The 19539-nt window shown below is 47.5% G+C and overlaps 1 protein-coding gene across 1 annotated transcript in view; it reads right to left on the reverse strand.

The window, feature by feature from the left end:
- Window positions 1-214: 214 nt before the first annotated feature.
- Window positions 215-19539, reverse strand: part of LOC119405407 (uncharacterized) — a 34141-nt gene continuing 14816 nt past the window's right edge. The window contains 15 exon segments of the mRNA XM_037672247.2: window positions 215-469; window positions 1274-1440; window positions 3586-3886; window positions 5042-5184; window positions 5871-6129; window positions 7546-7758; window positions 11951-11983; window positions 12120-12384; window positions 13920-14136; window positions 14423-14543; window positions 15783-16057; window positions 17054-17160; window positions 17510-17724; window positions 18550-18750; window positions 19297-19461. Coding sequence (XP_037528175.2) covers window positions 215-469; window positions 1274-1440; window positions 3586-3886; window positions 5042-5184; window positions 5871-6129; window positions 7546-7758; window positions 11951-11983; window positions 12120-12384; window positions 13920-14136; window positions 14423-14543; window positions 15783-16057; window positions 17054-17160; window positions 17510-17724; window positions 18550-18750; window positions 19297-19461 — 2937 coding nt within the window.

Below are 19539 nucleotides of genomic sequence, written 5' to 3' on the forward strand. Positions count from 1 at the left end.
TGTTACCAAGCAACCTAGTGAGTGCAACTTTTGTCTGATAGGGCGAAGGTAAACCCCTTCACTTGGGAAATAGAGCGCAAGACAGTTCCCAGTTCTGCAAGCCGAATCAAGCACTTCTTGTTTTTATTTGTTTATTTTTTTTTTTGCTTTGAAATTCGTCTCCAGTGCTAGAAGCTCTTTGGACACCGAAATTAAAAGCTTTCCTCTAGAAAGATTAGAAGGCACGCACCTGAACGAATAGCATTTGTCCGTTGAAGACCATATAGATGCCGTACGATTCGGACGTAAGCGCGAACCACGTCTCGTCAGAGTTGACAATCCTGAAGAGCTCCGCGTCGTGGTGTGTGTGCCTGTTAGGATTGCCTGGCGTTGGCAACACCTCTACGCCGTCCACGCGCACGACCACCTGGGAGTCTTCGTATCGCGGCCGAATTTGCACCATTGTCGTGTGTATGAAGAGCTTGAGCGCCTGCGAGGTCAAATTCGTAGAGGTTATTATCTGCATTTTCTATTGCCGGTGTACTTAGTCCGCGGTCTGGCACCGCTAAAGAGCGATGTGCCTTAAAGGGACACTAAAGAGAAAGAATGAATCGGTTTAGATCGATAAATTGTGCTCTGAGAACGCTAATGTCGTTAATTTCGCCATCATAGGTTTATTAATAGACGAAAAAATCAAGTTCAAAGTGTTATTTTTAAATTTCGCGCCGAAATCTCCCCGCGTGACGTCACGGATTTTAAAGTGTATCGTATTTTGGCGCCATTGGCTCAACAAAATTACCCCAGACTTGGTATGTTAAGTCTATGGCCCCTTCAGAGGATAATGTACTTCATTTTTACCGATTAGGAACTTAATCCTTAGTATAGGTGCCGTCAAAACAAGTGACGTCACGGCGATTCGTGCGGAAACTTCAAGGTGGCGTCGCCACCCACATTTTGTTTTTGCGCGTTTTCTCGCTTACTAAGCGTCTTCTCGCAGCAAGCGTGGTGTTTTTAGTATCCTGAAAGAGTACTTTACTAGTATAGGAAAAAAATCGTTTTGCTCTTTAGCGTCTCTTTAATACGATCCTTTCTCGTAGATGTGAGAAATCATTGTGCAGGGGAACGTCGCTGTAGCCAACGTTCCATACTAAGGACTTGTCTTCGTGAGGCAATCAATTGACTCACTAACCCGTCAAGGTGATTTCACACGTATCTCTCACGTGGTGGCTCGTTACTGCTGCGCCTTCCTTCGGTTCTGGCGTACTATTTCATGGCGAAGATTTGGGATACGTACCATGGGGGTCGTAGAGTTGCCGGTACCACCAGCCAAGAGGAGAAATCTCTTGTTAGACGAGCAGTCGCGGGTCACAACCTTATAGCAATCCGTATCGGGCAGTTTCACCACGGTGCCATCGAAGGTGCGCACCCTCAGAGTCTGTAGGTAGCAGTATAGAAGTTAGACTCTGCCCAGGCGGCGCTGCGAAAAACACCGCCACCAGCGCCCTCATCGTAGCCCTGGCACTAACTGGGTAGTGCAAGGAGAGCCGCCCGCAAGCGAATGTGCATAGGCCGCAATATAACCCTCCTCTTTCGTTGGTGTCGAGGCACGGTTTCCTGAAAATCAAGGACCTGGAAAGCTTCTTCCGCCAATCCACGCTTCAGAAACAAAGGAACCTGATCAAAGCGAACTGCGAGTACAATGCAAAATAAGTTTTAGTTATTCCCGCGCGCTGCAACTCGCAAGTACAAGCGAGCATCACACGACACCGAGTTCGAGGCAAGCCCTCCGACATCCGTTATCTAGAGCCTAAATGCATTAAAATCGGGTATATACGTATGCCACAGCGATAAAGTACCTACATACACGATCAATTTACTTAGCTATGCATCTTACGATCAGTGGTACAAAACTCGGTTCATCAGGGGCGAATGGCTCCGGCGATTTTCACCTTTTCAGTTGCATTCTCCCTTAATTCATCTCTCGCTTCCTGTGCATTGGAGTGTTTTATTACGCATCCTCAAATGGTCTCTTGATGGTCGTCTTCCGTTTGCATGTACTGAAAATGGGGATACGTGCGTGTTCACTTTCGCGGGGTACAACCAAAGGCAAAACCGTGGTCTCCGAGATAGCTACGGCAACCGCGGAGGACACGGGCGAAACAAACCTGAAGGGGGTCACGACCAACATTCTGCGATTTACTTGTATGACGCACGTGGTGTTAGCTAGTTAGAACCAGAACTCTGAGCCTTCAAAACGTATATACGTCCGCGATGCTGTGTTGTGACGACCAACTCGTCGCGGTGTGCGTATCACGCGTCTCCAGTCTGCCTCTAGCTGCTCACTTCGTGTTACACGACAAGCACCGCGGTCAGAGCCTCTGCTGAGCTTCATAGTCAAGGTTACCACGGTATTGCATCAGGGCTACGCAAAACAACAGCAGAGCCACACATTCATGCCAAGGGCTGTGGAGAACGCGGGTACTTCGCTTACCCAACACGCTCGCAACGGCCCGTCTCCAGCGCTCTCGCCTTTGTTCTTCGTACGACAACTATGGAAATCGGTAAAACTGAACGTTGTTATTCAGTCTTTTACGTCCGTGGCAAATCACAACGCAACAGTGCATCTTGTGCGGAGTTTCTTCGTAGCGTGCGGAGGGCTCTCGTCTGCTGCTGTTTTCGCCGTCGTTCAGGCGAGTGATCCAGCAAGCACTTCACGACGGTTCGGTGGCGCGTCCGACTAGCGGAGAGCAATTCACAGCTCTCGTTCTGAGTGCTAAATGCGCAAACACACGCGATATTAAGCTCAATCGTTGTTTCGCACTCGCTAGTTGCACCTGGTCCCATAGCAAACTGTACGAGAGAGTCGGTCTATGCACTACTCAATACTTCTCCGACAGGTGGCGCCACACATCTTGGAAACTCCAGAGTCTGACGTCTATTCTGCGCAAAAAACGCAATAAATAAAGGGCATCGGCTCATCATGCACCATATACTCGGTGACAGCATAAGAATTCGGGGCTATCTCTACCCACAAAGCAGTGGTCAATTTGAAACTTAAGTTGTTTATTTGCTGTCGTGTACATTTAATGATGGTGGAACTGTAAAAAAATAGCTGTCCTTGAACAGCTTGCCGTGTCTACAATCCTTTGTTTGGGCAAGACGGCAGCATCACATATGCTTACATATACACATGTACACAGCGGTCCAGTGTTGAAGTGAACATCGGAGCGTGTGGCAGGCGCTCCGATGGACCGCTGTGCGCGCGCCCGCACACACAGACACGCACACACACACACACACACACACACACACACACACACACACACACACACACACACACACACACACACACACACACACACACACACACACACACACACACACACACACACACACACACACACACACACACACACACACACACACACACACACACGCAAACACGCAAACACACAACACACACACACACACACACACACACACACACACACACACACACACACACACACACACACACACACACACACAGATATATAGAGCGATATGTCATGCTTCACTGACATGTTCCTCACTCACTTGCCTCACAGAGTTAACTAAATAACTAACCGTGCTTGTACAGCGATGCGTACTCCGCCAGGTTCGTGTACCCGAACTCTGCGAAGACCCTGGGTTCGAGCACGTGGGTCGACAAGGGAATGTCGACGTACTCGACGCGGTGCCCATCTTCATGGGTCACAGTAACGTCACTGTGCGGCTTCTCGTCGACGTTCCTCGAAGGAACTTGCGACTGCACGTAAAATTTGCCGCTTTCCCCTTTCATGTTGAGGCGCAGCAGATGCAGAAAGGAGTCTTCCGGAGGGTGAAGCGCAGGGTACCGCGCTTGGTACGGGAACAAGCGGTGGTAGAGCTAAACGAAAAAAAAAATTAATGGCCAGTGAGTGTTTTTACCCAGCTTTCTACGAACTCTTGACATAAAAATGTCAGATATCATCTTTTTGACGCGCTGTAATATATGCACTGAAGCGCATCGTGAATGCATGCAACACAAATTAGCTGTAAGGATTCTAGGACAGCTTCAACCAACGGGGGGGGGGGGGAGGGAGGGAGAGGGCTGGAACAGCATCACCATAATTATCCTCCTCCTCCTCCTCCTCCTCCTCATCATCATCATCTTGTTTTATTTATTTATTTGTTCGTTCACTCCTCCCTCTGGTCACGTGACCTGCGTGACGCCTGGTACCACTAGTACTACCACCACCACAACACTACTACTACTACTACTACTACTACTACTACTACTACTACTACTACTACTACTACTACTACTACTACTACTAGTAGTAGTAGTAGTAGTAGTACTACCACCACCACAACACCACTAATACTACTACTACTACTACTACTACTAGTACTACCACCATCACACCACTGCTACTGCTATTACTTCTATTACTACTACTACTACTGCTACTACTACTACTACTACAACTTCGTCGTCGTCGTCGTCGACGACGGCACACGGTATAGGCTAAGACAACTTCGCTGTAAAAGTTGTTTCTACTTACTGGCTTGTAGTTGGTGTACTCTACGTCGGCCGTGAGCTTTCCGAATCTGCTGGAGTGTAGGAGGAGCTTTTTACTAAAAGTTTTTAATAAAAGTTTTTACCAACCAGCGGGCGTTGGTTTGTTTCGAACGACTCAAATCTCTGAGATGGTTGAATTCAGCCCGACCTATGAATTGCTGTCACTGATTTGAATACATACTTTGGTGGTCTCAAGAGTGGCCGGTTTTCGTGGTATCGACAGTTTCAGCGGGTGCTTGAAGCGAATAATTTTCCGATGAAATCATTCTTGATAATGCTCCAAGCAACAGCTCGACAAAAGGTATACGTTTGGAAGTAGAGACATTGTGTAGTGTCAAACCCGCAGTAGAGTGACACGAAACGGCCACAACACGAAGGCCACCCAGAGTGGTCGTCGAAGCCCAGTGAACGTGTGTATAACGATTTCAGATACTCGGACAGCGAATGTATTGGTGGCACTGAAGACAGCGTTTTGCTTACCCTTGACTGCCCATCGCAACTGCTTCCGTAACGGAGGTAGAGGCTGGTATTGATTCGCTGACCCAGGTAGAATGTCGGCAGGCTGTTGTACCTCGACCAGTCGGGCTTGGGGAAATTTGCCGAGACTTCGACGCAAATCTGCGCAGTGTAAGGTAAGGATCGTGTCGAGTATCTCTAGCCGTGTTATCTACCTGAAGAAGCAAGAAACCGTTTTTTCCGCCACTAACACCAAATAAAAGAAAACAATAGCTTTTGCCAACTAACATGTTACTGGACAGCATTACACATGGTTTGGACACACGTGCTGTACTTTGAGCCAATTAGAGTGTAATTAAGGAAACTTAACATGTTGGTACAACGACACTTTGATCCAGACAGCGGAATATCGACGTGCTGCTTCACATCAATAATGCTGCTCCTCTGGATGAGAGCAAGGGACAGCACTAATGGCAGGTAGTACCAAAAACGTTTTTTTTTCTTGAGGAATGGCCCCTGATACTCCGCGAAGCTAATGACCTCTGTATCTCGCAAACTGTATACAGTACAAGCCAGACAGTAAGCTAAACTTGACCAAGCTACATTATCCCAAACGTCCCAAATAGGCTATGTGACTTCTAGCACAGCAGCGTCTGTGAGCAACGAGTTGGCGTACTTAATTAGGAACAGAGCACTGCCAAAACGCGCTACGAACTGTCAAGAGAGGAAAGGTTCACAATGCCGTCGGTGTGTGTCCCATGAATTGATTAGTATCTCATGAAATTGCACGGCTATAGCGAACACACAATTCGAGTTATCGCGACACCAATGTATAAGTTTGTGCTGATTTTCATTCCTTCGTTCTCCGCTTTGCTGAACGGAGTTCGCTCGTAGAAGAACTGCAACTTGTGGTTGAAGAGGTCGTCGGCGAAGGAATACCTCAGCTCGGCGGCTGCTTCGCGTTCCGTGCCTTCACCTTTGAAGTTAACGTCAACGTTCAGCACGTGGGTAGCCGGCAAGGCCGGGTCATCGCCCATATGGTCGTGAATCTTGAAGCGGCTTTGCCGGGCTGCGGCGGACTCGAAAAATTTGTACGCAATCTCCACATCGACCTGAATTGAAAGAAGGTGGAGTCAGTTTAGATCAATAAATTTTACTTTGAAACGTCTTTTGTCGTTCATTTGACCATCATAACTTTAAGAACAGAGGAGAAAATCAAGGTTAGTTTCGTTTTTAATGTTCGCGCCGAAATCTCCGCGCATGACGTCACGGATTGCGGTGTCTACATCTCGTATTTTGGCGACGTTGGCCCTACGAAATTTCCTGAAACTTGCCATGTTAAGTCTCTGGCCCCCTCAGAGGACGATCTACTTCAATTTTACCGATTAGGAGCGATGCATGTTCTCGTAGACGCCGTCAAAATTTTATGACGTCATGGCGATTGGTGAAGGAACTTCAAGCTGGCGTCGCCACCCACATTTTCTTTTTCGCGCTTTTTAGCTTGCCAAACGCCTTCTTACAGCAAGCATGGTGATTTTAGTATTGTGAAGGAGTGATTTGTTGATATGACAAAAAAAGTCACAGTTTCGCCGCAAGGCCGAAGCAATGAATGCGATAGCATGAAACTAATGCTATATGAAGTGAGGCTCGCCAATGGATACGGATGGATGGATGGATGCTATGAGCGTCCCCTTTATAACGGGGCGGTGACATGTCTGCCACCAGGCTCGAAGGCGAAAAAAAGAGAAAGAAGAAAAAAAGCTTCCTTGTTTCATGTTGTCCTAATGCCTTATCTACATTGATTAAATCTATGTTATTATACTCTCAGTTTGAACAGCGCTCCTGTTGCAAAGGCGGCCAAAGCAGCGAATGAAACTAGCGTGCTTCAAGTGTCGAGCTGTGACACTTGATAGTTCGCGCTCATCTTCTGTTTGTTCGTTTAGCGGCGTCCCTTGAGCTCGAGTGGCTTTCGTACGCTCCGTAACATGAGCGCGGACATCACGGTGAAAGCGTGAAACATCCCTCTTCCCCTCAGCACAAGAAAACCGCGCGAGCAGACAGCGGAAGGGCAAGGTTCTACCTGCGCAAGTATAAGAGGAAGAGAGCGAGCTCGCCGACTACTGTTAAATGCGCCTGTCGCACTCCTAACGCCATCTCGCTGGTAATGAAGAAACGCTTATAAGCGCAACCGTCTCTGAGTCCGTCCAGCGGTAAAGGATGTGTATATAACGCTCGCCGTTACATACGTAGAGGATCTGCGTTTCGTGGCGTAGTGGCTAGCGCCTCTCGCTGCGGAGGAAGAGGTCCCTGGTTCGATTCCGCGCTTCGGAAGCATTTTTCTCAATTATTTTTCTTTGGGGCTTTTATATATATATATACATACTTATACATATACGGTGCATGACGGCGGCGACGGCGACGGCAAAATCCAGCCGAGACTGTCCATATAATTGCTATCGCAATAAAATCGGTTTTCTCTTTGGTGCGGAGAGTTTGCCCCGCAGTGAAAATTCGGAAAGTGCACGTGCCTCTTTGGTCGCGTCTTCGTCAGCAGGCACGACGTATATCTTGACATCACGAGGATGCCAGTTGGGATTGATGGTGACGTAGTAGAGCCGATCGCGCCACGTCATGTCGTTGAAGAAGTCGTGCAGGCCCTGTTGCAGACCCTTGCCGAGTAAGTGTCCTTTGACAGCTAGACCGACTCCGAATGTCTCGTCGAAATGCTTGCGATCAAACTGCTCATGGCACAGGAAGAGCATAGAGAAATGGTAAACCCAAGAAAAGCATGCAGTCTGACATTTTGCCGCTGGTAAAGGAAAGACACGAACACGACGACAAGGGCGGCACTTCCAACTTTATTGTGTGTTCTGTCTTTACCAGCGGCAAAATGTCATACAGTAAGCAATACCAACTAGGCCAAGAAGAAGTTCTCCTTAAAAGCATGCAGCTAAAGGAGTTTCTAAGAAAGAAAGCTTCGGAGTTTTTTCTAGTCCGTTAGGAACTTCTTTCCGGGGTCGTAGGTCAGGCCTTACCAGTAGGCTGAAAAGCTATAAAGCGATGCCGAAGCTATCAGAAAATCTAAGGACAACGACAGTTAATAAAGTGTATTGGTTTCATATGAGTATCGCAGGTTGAGGACATATTAGCTGGAGTGTGGTGGGCAAAGAGGTGTGGCGCTCAACTTAACTTAGCGACGTTCGTTAATTCATCTTCATAGGATGATGTAAGCTATATCCTCCTGAGTGCCAACTATGACGATTTGTCCATTATATTGGACATGAAATACTCCGTCACTACGAAGACATCAGCGTATTTTCACCCTTAAAAAGCAGTTGTCCAATATTTTGGACGCCTACTAGCGCCATCTATGAAGGTTTGTCAAAATTGTGCCAGCGGATTCTAAAATAAAGAAGACAACATGGCAGGTTTCCGAACTCCCCGCTTCGCCTGCGGGGAGCAGGCGGCCGGCTGCAGTTTCCGCCACCGCGGCGCTGCAGTCCAACTTTGCGCCAACCAAACGAGGGTCGTCCGCTACAGCTAGGTGCGATGTGCAGCGTTTATCCGACAAATTCAGGTTAAGAAAGAGCCCTGCCGCGCAACTTCTTGTTTTAGGCACGAGGAGTACAACTTCGGGCCTAGATACCCGAGCTATGTCTTTCCGGGACCTCGGTAAAAACAGTAGTTAGCGTAAGTTACGCGTGCATTCGTAGATTAAATAGCCGTATACCGCCCTGTAATTTCTCGTTATTTCAGACACTAGAAGCAAAATTCAGAGTTCAGCTGTATGAGCTACGTCTTAAAAGCCTCGGTAAATGCTGCGACTCATCTGTTTTCTGCTAATAGTTATTTAAAGGCTGGTTTCGCGAGTCTTAGCATTTGGATCTTCGACGCTCTGCAAATTAGCTCAGCGTGCACTGCCCTAAAGCAAGTTGAAACTGAGCCCTTGCTGTAATGTACGACCCTCGTTGAAAATCCCACTGAAACAACGTTATTTTTCTCTTCAGGTGACATAAACCAGTGGACTTTTTTTTTTTCAAGTATTCAGATTTCTGGATGTCTGTCAGTGGATAATATTTAGAATCATTCAAAGAAAAAACGCAAATTTTGCAATTTTTTTGTTATTCCTTGCTGTTTCATATTGTTTCCCTTATGTATATGCCCACTCCTTTCTGTAATGCCCTTGGGCCCTGAGGGTACAATAAATAAATAAAGACATAGGAACACAAATTTATTGACACAAGAACACTTTCCACGATCATACACTATTTCACTAATATATCGCCTTTAGCTTACGAAATTGAAAATGCATGTTTAGTGCATACTTTCCACGAGCATTCGAATTTCACACAAGTTTAGCTTTTTTTCTTTCCCTCTGCGCTTTGATAGCACTGTCGTTGTCTTGGCACTTTTGTCTTGCAAAAAAATGCATCCGGGTTACAATGTATACGTGAATCAACTCTGCAGTAAATTCGCTGTAGTGTTGTTTGTAGTGATCGCAGTGGTGTATCGAAAGGCAACTTATTCAGCAATTTACCGCTCGCCGAAACCACGTAGGTCAAATCCTCGTTGATGACAGTGCTCTTGAGGATGCAGTAGATGTCTTCTTTGAGTTCTGCATTATAGAAAATGATTACCGGACGTTTTCCCGGCTCTTCAGGGACCGCCCAACTCCAGTTGCGGGGAAGCTGAAGTGCAGCACTTTTTTCCACTAGGTCAGAAAAACTGAAGTTCTCTGAAGGAGCGGGTACCTGTTGAGGGGATTCTTCCGGCAGATCGCAAGGCAGCTGTACAGTTTGTTGAGGTAGTACAGCTACCCTTTTCTTCGGCGACCTTCGTCTTCTGCGGCTGCATGACAAGTACACTGGCAGGTTCGGAAATAAACGAGGAACTACATCACTCCTCAGTGCCCACGCACCACGGTCGATTTCGACTACTTCTCAATTTATGGTATACTTATGTGTCTTCAGTATGTCACCTTCTTGAAAGTGAAGATCGCATACCTTGCACGTCTTCCCCAAAGGTTTGTCGGCGCGTGGAATTGACCTTTGCCACTTCTGCAGTAACAATGGGTCCGACGGTGGAGAGAAAAAGTGGCGTTTCTGGGGGTTTTTTCTATACCGCTGGTGCACCCGGGCACCAAACACGTCGGCATGACGTCCCGAAGGTCTACAGCATCACGCACAGGATATCAGAAGGTCCACACGTACACATGTGCTCGGTGCGTCCACACGTGGTTAACGCTTGGATCGTGCCCGCGATATCAACAATCGGAGAGTCCTACGTCGTGGATGTCCGAGTGTCTGCATGAGTGTCGACGTCGAATTGTCTTCAGAAGACCGTGAAAGCCTGCCACGCGCACAGAGGGCGACGAGGCATACACACAGATTAGAAAAAAAAAAAAAAACGGCACCACCGAACACCAACACAAACACGACTGCGACGGCAGGGAAGCGAGCGGAGAGTGGAGAGCGGCTGTTTACTTGGCGCAAAGTTGGACTGCAGCGCCCCCACACTCCCTAGGAGCAAATCGCGCCCGCCTCGAAAGGAGGAGTTCGGAAACTGAAAAGGTATCTATAAACGTTGACTGGAGCAGCGTTCTACGGCGACCGCCGTAGATATATTGGACATCACGCCATACCAAAACCATAGACACTGCTGAAATAATAAGTATCACTTTTTATCTTTGTTATCTACACACCCAGTTTTGAAAGTTTCAGGAAAATCTGTGAATCTAAATCCAACCCGGAAGTCAGGAGGATATACTGATTGAAAGTTAACCCTAGATTTTATGTACTTCTCAGTTTGATTTTTCAAGTTGCAAAGCAGTCATGCTTGTCTACTGTTTTTTCAGGTTGTTTTAGATGAGAACTGCGACCGCTGTTGTGTGGCAGGATTTTTTTTTCTTTCATGTTAGCGTTGTCGAATGTCCACGAACTCAACTTGGCATACTCATGAGCGGACATGACTGATGAACCACTAAAATTCTGGTCCACATGAATAATTGCTATAAGTACGAACTAGGTGAACGTAAAAGCAGACAACCATTAAGAGGGATTCGAAAGTGAATTCAAATGACCGGAAATTAATTTGACCTTAGTCATGTCGCAAGTCCATAAGCACATAAAATGAAAAGATCATGAGCACAACGTTGCACACAAAAATAACAAATTCTTTGACTTTACGTGCCAAAACCACGATATGATTAGGAGACATGCCGTAGTAGGGTACGCGCTGGAATTTTGATTGTCCGGGATTGTTTAACGTGCACCCAAGTCCAAGTACACGGGTGTCATTGCATTTTACCGCCGTCGAAATACGGCCGCTTGTGACTGTGTGTCGAACCCACGTTCTCGAACTTACTAGCGTGGTACTTTACCTGCTAAACAGTCATGGCGGGTACAGAAAGCATTCGCGAGGTCTCCAAAATCAACATCTGTTGTTTTCATGTGGTTCACGCATATCGTTCTATCACCGCAATAGGTCGGCAAACTCGCTCATGAGTCGACTCACTCAGACTCAGATCGAGCCGTGAGTCAGAGTTATTGCGGTTGAGAAATATTTTCATGGGTCTGAGTCCGAGTGAGTACGGTTGAGGAAAAATTTTGGTGAGTCTCAGTCTGAGTAGGCCCGAAGTGCAAGGAAGGAAGGAAGGAAGAAACAAGCGGAAAGACAGGGAGGTTAGCCAGTTCTTAGACCGGCTGGCTACCCCGAAGTGCAATATATATTTCTCTCAAGAAGTGCAATATATATTTCTTGAGTGAGGTTGAAAGCTTTTTTTTTTTTGCCGACCTATGGTTCCACGTAGTAATTTTCAGCAATACTATGAGCCCCATGTCGACTCACGTCTGTAATTACGTCTACTTGCACATATTTCAACGCACTAGAGTTTATACGCCAGCTCAATATTTATTGATCAGAGGCGTCAGCTACAGAAAGGGGGGGGGGTCGGTGCCTTGAACTCCTCTCCCCCTCTTCTGGTTGAGACTGAGGAAAATTTTGGCCAGTCTGAGTTCGAGTAAGCCCTAAGCGCAAAATATATTTTTTGAGTGAGTCTGAGTGAGCTCCATTTTTTTTTTTTGCCGACGTATGACCACCGCACGAAGAAAGACCTCGAACTGTTCAGAGTTGCACTCGTTCTGGTTTCAAATGGCGAGCGGTACGTGAAGGGATGGAAGTGGTGGTTGGCCACGTTCCAAGGTAAGTTCTGCGGGCGACGCAGCCTCAGCTTGCCCTCGGCGGCATTCAGGGCGACCTTCAAATCCAGGGGCCACGAAATCACGGTTCTGGCGTCGTAGCAGGCGCCGACGGTCGCGTTCGTGAAGAACAGCGGGAAGCCGAACGACTGAAGAGACCGGGTCTCGTACCTGGCTCCAGTTGTGGGAAAAAAAAAGGAGTGCGTTAATCCTCTAGCTTAAGATCTCAGAGAGAACTACACGAACGATGTTCAGCCACATTCAACAAGCGCTACGATATTATATCAGCATTCGGATGCTTCCTGTAAGGTCTGTCTAAACCAGGGGTCTCAAACACGCGGCCCGCGGACAGCTCCCTAGCGGCCCAGCCCGCACATGACTGTCTTCGTCCCATAGTTTCGTTCTTGATAGTACGTTCGTGATCTACACAGACGTGACTGGTCTCAAGCATTGTTTTTTTTTTTCGTGATACACACCATGTGGCCACGATGTGTTGAAACATAACGGTGGAACAAAAACTATATATTTCAGAATCGCCGTCCAGATTTGACATTCTCGAAATCATCGATATATTTTTCATCACCTGACGTCAAATCGGCTGCAGAAATTACCCATATACAAGATATGGGAAGGGCCTTCTTCCAAATTGCAACATTAGCTGATATTTTGTTCAACCCCCTTCTGCCACCTTCTACAGTGTCCCAGCCCTTGCGGTAAACTAAATTTTGTGACTTCGGCCGTCTATAGCTGAGGGGAGCTTGAGACCCCTGGTCTAAACATTATGCATGCGCGGGTGTTCACGGAGCACGATTTAGTCTCCTTGTCCTTGTCACGGCCCATATAGGGGATGAACTGCGGATTTCCAACGCAGTCATTCGACGTCCTTTATGTCCCCGTTCTGTCGCAGCATACCGTGACGAGCAAAGTAAAGCAGTGGCACATTTCAGAATGGGTCACGCAGAAACACTGATTGCAGCAGATCTAACAAGCCCCTTTGAAATCTTAAATACAACGGTTATTCGAATCTCTGTTTTTCTTCCAACGCTCAGATGCGCACGATGCTACTTGTAATCCTGGTTCTGTTCAGTGCACATTTTGTAATGTGGTACGATGTCCACAGTGTCTACGATCTTTTTTAACGAACTTCTTTAAGAGGCACTCCTTTGCGAAGGTATAATCGGAAGTGACGAGTAAACAGGAAATGAGACCGGAAGTGGGAACCAGATGGTAATTAAGAGAGCGGAAGCGATTATTCGGTCGTCATGGGAGTTTGCTTGTACCTCAACAAGTAAGGGTCTTATGACCTGGGCGGAAACGTCACGGATGACGTCAGTGATAGAGCTGCAGGTCGCTGTCGACCGTGGCTCTGGCATAGAGGGGCTGGCAAAATAGCGATAACCGCGAAGTGGCATGGCGTACGTCGCTGACTCCCCAGTGCCACGGGCCAACCGCTGGTACTAGAAAAACAGCTATGCTTATGCGATTCCAAGCAGAACCTTGCGTTTAATTCAAATTGTACGTGTGACTGTGGTATGCCGTCATACGTGACGTCTCTGCTCTGATCACGTGACCCCGATCTGTTGAGGGGATAACACTCTCCTGGTTGTCATATGACCAACCGGAAGTGGCATAACGGAAGTTATGAACGCTTTCGGTAAATCCCGGAGAGGCTAAGAAAGATGAGCTTTAAGAACCCGATAGCTCACACATAATGCCCCTTGATGTTGAGTTTCAGGTCCGCGTTGTCTCCGTGCGTGACGTCGAACCTCTGGCGGTTGGAGTAGACGAAGTCCACCTGCTTGTGGTCGAAGAACAGTGGAACACCCAGCTCGGTGGGCATCAGGAACGTCCAGTCTTGGGTCAAAGAGAAAACCTTGCGGCCTGCGTTTCCCATGGACTTGCCGGCTGTCTCATCCGGTGTCACTGCGGTGAGGCGCACGTGTTCAACGCATGAACGGCTCGCGCTTTAGCTTAGCTCTGACGAAACGTTCCCCTTCCAGAAAGTTTGTGTGTATTGGACACACGCTAAATTGTGATTTTTCTTTGCTCGATCTTTATTAATGCGCAGCGTTGTGTGGCGTGTGACCCACCGCGGTGGTAAGCAGCATCGCTGTAGTGAATGTTTGTGCTAGGCGGATGTCTTGCGATTCTGCATGTATTTATACGCCACAGCGGAGGATTTAACGTGCGCTCAAAGTAGGTCTCTTACCTTCGGCCTCAAGTTCTTCCAAGATGGACTCGTCAAAGTCCCACGTGTCGATGGCCTGACCGAAAACGGACAGACCAAGTCGAGCGTACATCGGGTCGTACTCCCGGTCCGCGACAGACAGCTACGAAGAACAAGGAAAAGATACACACTCTGAGGCATCACCAAGTGTTAGCAGCGGCATTTTGTCACGCACGCAAGATAGAAATGGTTGATATGTGTTTGAGTCTCGCATGACAGTGGTAGTGAAGGCATCGCTCGGGGTCATCGGCGAGAAAGGATTCATGTTTTGTTTCTAAAAGGGAAAGCCGAACTCAAGCAGCAGCGAAGCTTCGCGCATTTGCACTGAGGTCAAATAGCGCTTCCTATTCAAAACAGCGATTATGAGAAACAGGTGGTGCCACAAGTCATTTCGTTGAGAAGCTGCCTTCCATTTGCCCTTAATGTTGCGACTACGACTTCCTTCATTTGTTACTGTTCAACAAGTATGGAATGCTCCGAAACGTAACTGGACGACATGGCTAAACGAGGGCTTCTTTATGGCATAAAAATGATTACCAACACTCTTGTCTAATGTCCATTATGCGGTTTTATAACGATGCAATAAACTAATACCTACATGTGCAGCACTGTCCTTATGTATCGCTCCCTTTCACTCCTTCACTCATGTTTTCCCTTCATCGTACTTGTGATTGCGTGATGACCAAAGTTTAACATCGATGTTCCCAAGAGCCGCGCCAACGTGATATTTAATTCATTTGTCCTCAAAACGCCTCCAGAATTGAACCACTTTAGTGTGATTATTTTATCGAATGTCTCGTTTCTTAGTAACCTGTAATGTGTGTACACTTTTCTGTTTTCTATGCTCTTATACTTTTGTAACTGCTTTCCTATTTGTAATGCTTCGGCCATCAGGGTAATACGTATAATTAAAGTGGTTCGAACACTGACAGTTCCTTACACTGGTATGGAGGTCACAGTGCTGACATTGCATACAGTGCTACTAAGGCGTGTCTTCATTCTTGGCGTTAATTATAAAATGGTTAGTCGTTAACTGTTTCAAAGCCGTTAATGCTGTCAGCACGCCAAGAATGATGAGGCGACCTTCACGAAGATGGATCCACCTATCGAAACTTCTGCCAACCTCTCCGAAGCACTTCTTCCTATTCAGGCTATTTCTATAGTACTTTGTGTTTCCGTCCGTCGGTTCCCACCTGAACTTAGGAGTTGCTTAGAGAATTTTTTTTAACTTCGCCTCAACTGTTTTCTCTCGCTAGAACTGTTTAGCCGAACATTACTAGCATACGTTTCGATACAGTACCTAAGACTTGTCATCCGTCCGTAGAATATAAGCTACACTTACCAAATCCTCGATACGTTCTCTCTCATCTGACGACGCGTCTCGCGGAAATCGGCGGCGGCCAACGAAGTTCCATATGTTTTTCGTGGATCCAGGCTGCGGCCCCACGAGCCGGTCCAGGAGCTTGTCCATACCCCAGCTCTCGAACGAGAAGGCCAGCGTGTCGTGGGTGTGCCCGGCCATGTAGTCCTTCATGTCGACGCGCAGGCTACGGGGCAGATAGCTGTCGCGCGAACGAATCAGCTCCACCTGGGTCATGCCGCCGTAGTCGTACTTGGCTGCGTTGGAGCCAGGTTACAAGCAGGGGTCAAACCAAGGGACTCTTCTGAAGCAAACGTTTCGACAGGGAACATTGGTTTTAGGGGCATTTATCGCTCGACAAGGGAATTTAATTTCCCCGAGCAACGACTGGTGCTCTGACAACAACTTTTGCCCCCTTAAAGACTACCGTCCTGAGAACAACTGTGAGCTTCAACGACGCTTGTCCTAACGTTGTCTTGACGCTGTCCTGACAATCTCCTTGTCATAAGCGTAGCCAGGAATATTTTTGTTTGCCGTGCGCACCCCCTTCACCCTGAAGCATAGGTCGGCAAACTTACTCATCGGTCGACTCACTCTCACTCAGATCGAGCCTCGAGTCAGAGTCCGAGTGAGTCCGGTTGAGGAAAATTTTGGTGATTATGGGTTCCAGTGAGTCCTAAGCTCAAAATATATTTATTGAGTGAGTGAGCTCCATATTGTTTGCCGACCAGTGCCCTGGAGAGCTGCAGGCAAGTCGCTCGTGAGCGTTGTCTTATGCTGAATATTCTGTGGATCGCTTGCACTGACGTCACTCAAACCGCCATGTTGGAGTACCAACAAGGCGGCACGTGGTTGCATGGGATGCCGCTCTAATGTTTTCAGTACATCGCATGTAGGATCGTTTGTTATTCATACACAGAGGCCAAAAACCTTCCAGTGGTGCCATTGTCACGTTGAAGTTGACTGCCATGCACTTATACTGCCTTGACGTCATCAAAGCCACCATTTTGGACTACCACTACGTGAAAAATCTGCGTCCATGACGTCACGTGCAAGCTATGACTGACAGAAATTTCCGGAAGGGGCATGCGCCTGTTGCACCTCCTGGCTACGTCGCTGCACCCTGTCAAAACATTGCCTCAGCGTACCCTCAAAACTGAGGGTGCACTGATACGTATGGCGGGAGAGGGCACATAAAGGAGATATAGGAGACGGACGTGTAAATTAACAGGAGGTCTCCAAGTGATGCTTACGGTTATAGCCCGATGAGATGAACATGTGGGATGAGCTTCCGTCGGCGGGCCTTCTGAGCCGTGGGTGGTTCGCCCACAGAGGCAGCACGTAGCGTAAGTGCTGTGCGCTGCGTATGAGAAGGTGTGAAATAAGCTTATCTCTCTCTCCTATTAAAACTATAAGTACGTATAAGCATGCTATTGTATTATTACCGGAGCATCCCATATGATAAAGTGTTCCCACTTCGTCACAAAATTGTGAAAAACGATAAGATTAACTGACAAAAAGAGTGAGATCAGAATGGATTGATGTACAAGTACGGGAAATAATTCAGAAAAAAAAGCAAAAATATGTAGCTTTTCATATTAGAATGTTCTTGCAATGCAACAAGATGTTCTATTAAATGGGAACAACAGGATGTTCTATTAAATTGCATACGTTGACTCGGACCCGTTCTCATATGGCGTGGGACTCACATTTGACGATGACATGGGTACTCGGACTCGGCCAGGGAGCGGAACGCGCTGGTTACGAAGGCCACGACCTGATCGCTGGGGTCGGTGATCTCGAGTCCGATGTGGCGCAATACGTAAAGTTCAGGGTCGGTCTCCAGAGCCACGAGAAAAGCGGCGATCCGTATTTCGCTCGCCTCGCTCGTGTTGTGGAAAATGGGCAGAGCGACGGAGCGAGCCTGAAAGGTCCAACAGGAAAGGATGAACATCTAGCAGGGCCTGCAGAAGAGCCTCATGAACGCACGAAATACGAAGAACATGGGATGAGTAAACAAACAACGACTTGACCCATCCTCGCCCAACCTTCATTCCTAGTGCAAAGGAGCTGTTTGATGTGTGTCGAAGGCATGAAAACTTTACAGTGTTATCCACTATGAAAGCAGCGCTCTAAAGCCCGGCTGTCGTATTGCCCGAGCTCTGCGGGCCCTGGTGTTAGGTCTCCTCTTCAATAACCCTTTTCTGTTTAATTAAGTTTTCATTTCCTCTCTCTTCCCGCCTGTCTCTCTTCTTTTGCTGCAAGTGCCGACAGTAGTTCTGTCGAGATACTGAACCAGAGTGTACAAAAGTACTGAAGACTACGACCAAGAGCCATCTACTTCATGGCTGAGCGATCGTACATCCATCAGAGGAAAATTTTTCCGGGCACCGCGATCACGATGCCTTTGGCAGTGGACAACACTATGAATCTCAGTCCATATATATGTATAGGAATGTTGAATTCATTTTTCTTGCGAAGTTCATCACTTCAGGCATTTATGAAATTTATTAGAACGGACACATCACGTGCTAGCTGCTTTACGATGGCTGAAATTCAGCTGCAGTAAGAGTAACGAAAACGCCCGAGCTTTAGTCGTTCGTTTTCCACAGTGCAACTCAGCTGCCTAGTGCGCTTAAAAGAACCCCGGTTCGTCGAAACTATTCGGAGCCCTCCACTACGGCGTGCCGCATAGCCTGAGTTGCTTTGGGACGTTGAGCTCTAAAAACCAACCAACTCAGTCGCCTACCAGTTCAGGATGGCGCTTTGCTGTCCGCCTGAGGGCCGACAGGGCGGCCATTCTTCTGGGCTCTTTGGCGTGCCACTTGGGACTGATGAAGCGCTCCAAGTATTTCACGGCCTTTCGAGTGTTCAGGTTCCCTGCCACGCTCAAGAACACCGTGATTGGATGCTCGGTCTCGTGCTCCACGTTCCCTGGCGTCACGGAATACTGAAACAGACACGAATGCTTACTTGATCTACTATAAACGTTTGTTGCTTTATCATAACGGTGGAAGTACAGGCAGGCTAACGTTCGAAAAATACATGGACCTTCCATTCTTCAATCGTGCGAGTAAAAAAGGGATACTTAAATGCGTCAATGGGGCATTGACATATATATATTTTTCTTACTGCTTTTCGTCCTGGCTGAAGCATCATGCGGTACTTTCACATAATGTTTTTGTCAGTGACCCTTTGACTGTGGTAGATCTGGAATTCAAATTTTAGGTGGAGCATCTTTTGAGCTGATACTAGCTGCTTTCGGCGTGGACCAGTTAGTCGTGAAATTTTTTGAATAGTTCCCGTTCATAGAGGTCCCGCTTAATTCCATTCCATTTATCGTCACTTCAACTCTATGTAAATTTTATCTCAGCGGCTCGCCGTGGTTCACATTCAACACCGTTACAAGCTTACGTGTACCACAAAATGATCTGGCAGCGAGTCAAATGCCTTTAATCGAAGCTCACGAGTTCTTCGGATGTTGCAGTATGCTCACGTTAAATATGCCCGAGACGATCTCGGTGCTGCAGGTGCCTTTGTCCTCCGCGCTGTCGTTGTCAGCGTGCTGGCATCCGGAGCCGCCGGCGACAGCGCTGGCTGCGAGCTTGCAGGAGGCCCACGTTCCACGATGGCTTTTGACAACCTGCGACTCGCAAGAATCCTGCAGCAAGGAAGAAATACAGGTCGTAAAGCCCTACCTGTCATATCATGCGTAGCGTTCTGGTACGGTACTCATTGG

Source organism: Rhipicephalus sanguineus, chromosome 9 (genome assembly GCF_013339695.2).
Source record: "Rhipicephalus sanguineus isolate Rsan-2018 chromosome 9, BIME_Rsan_1.4, whole genome shotgun sequence".
In the NCBI taxonomy this organism is placed as follows: Eukaryota; Metazoa; Arthropoda; class Arachnida; order Ixodida; family Ixodidae; genus Rhipicephalus; species Rhipicephalus sanguineus.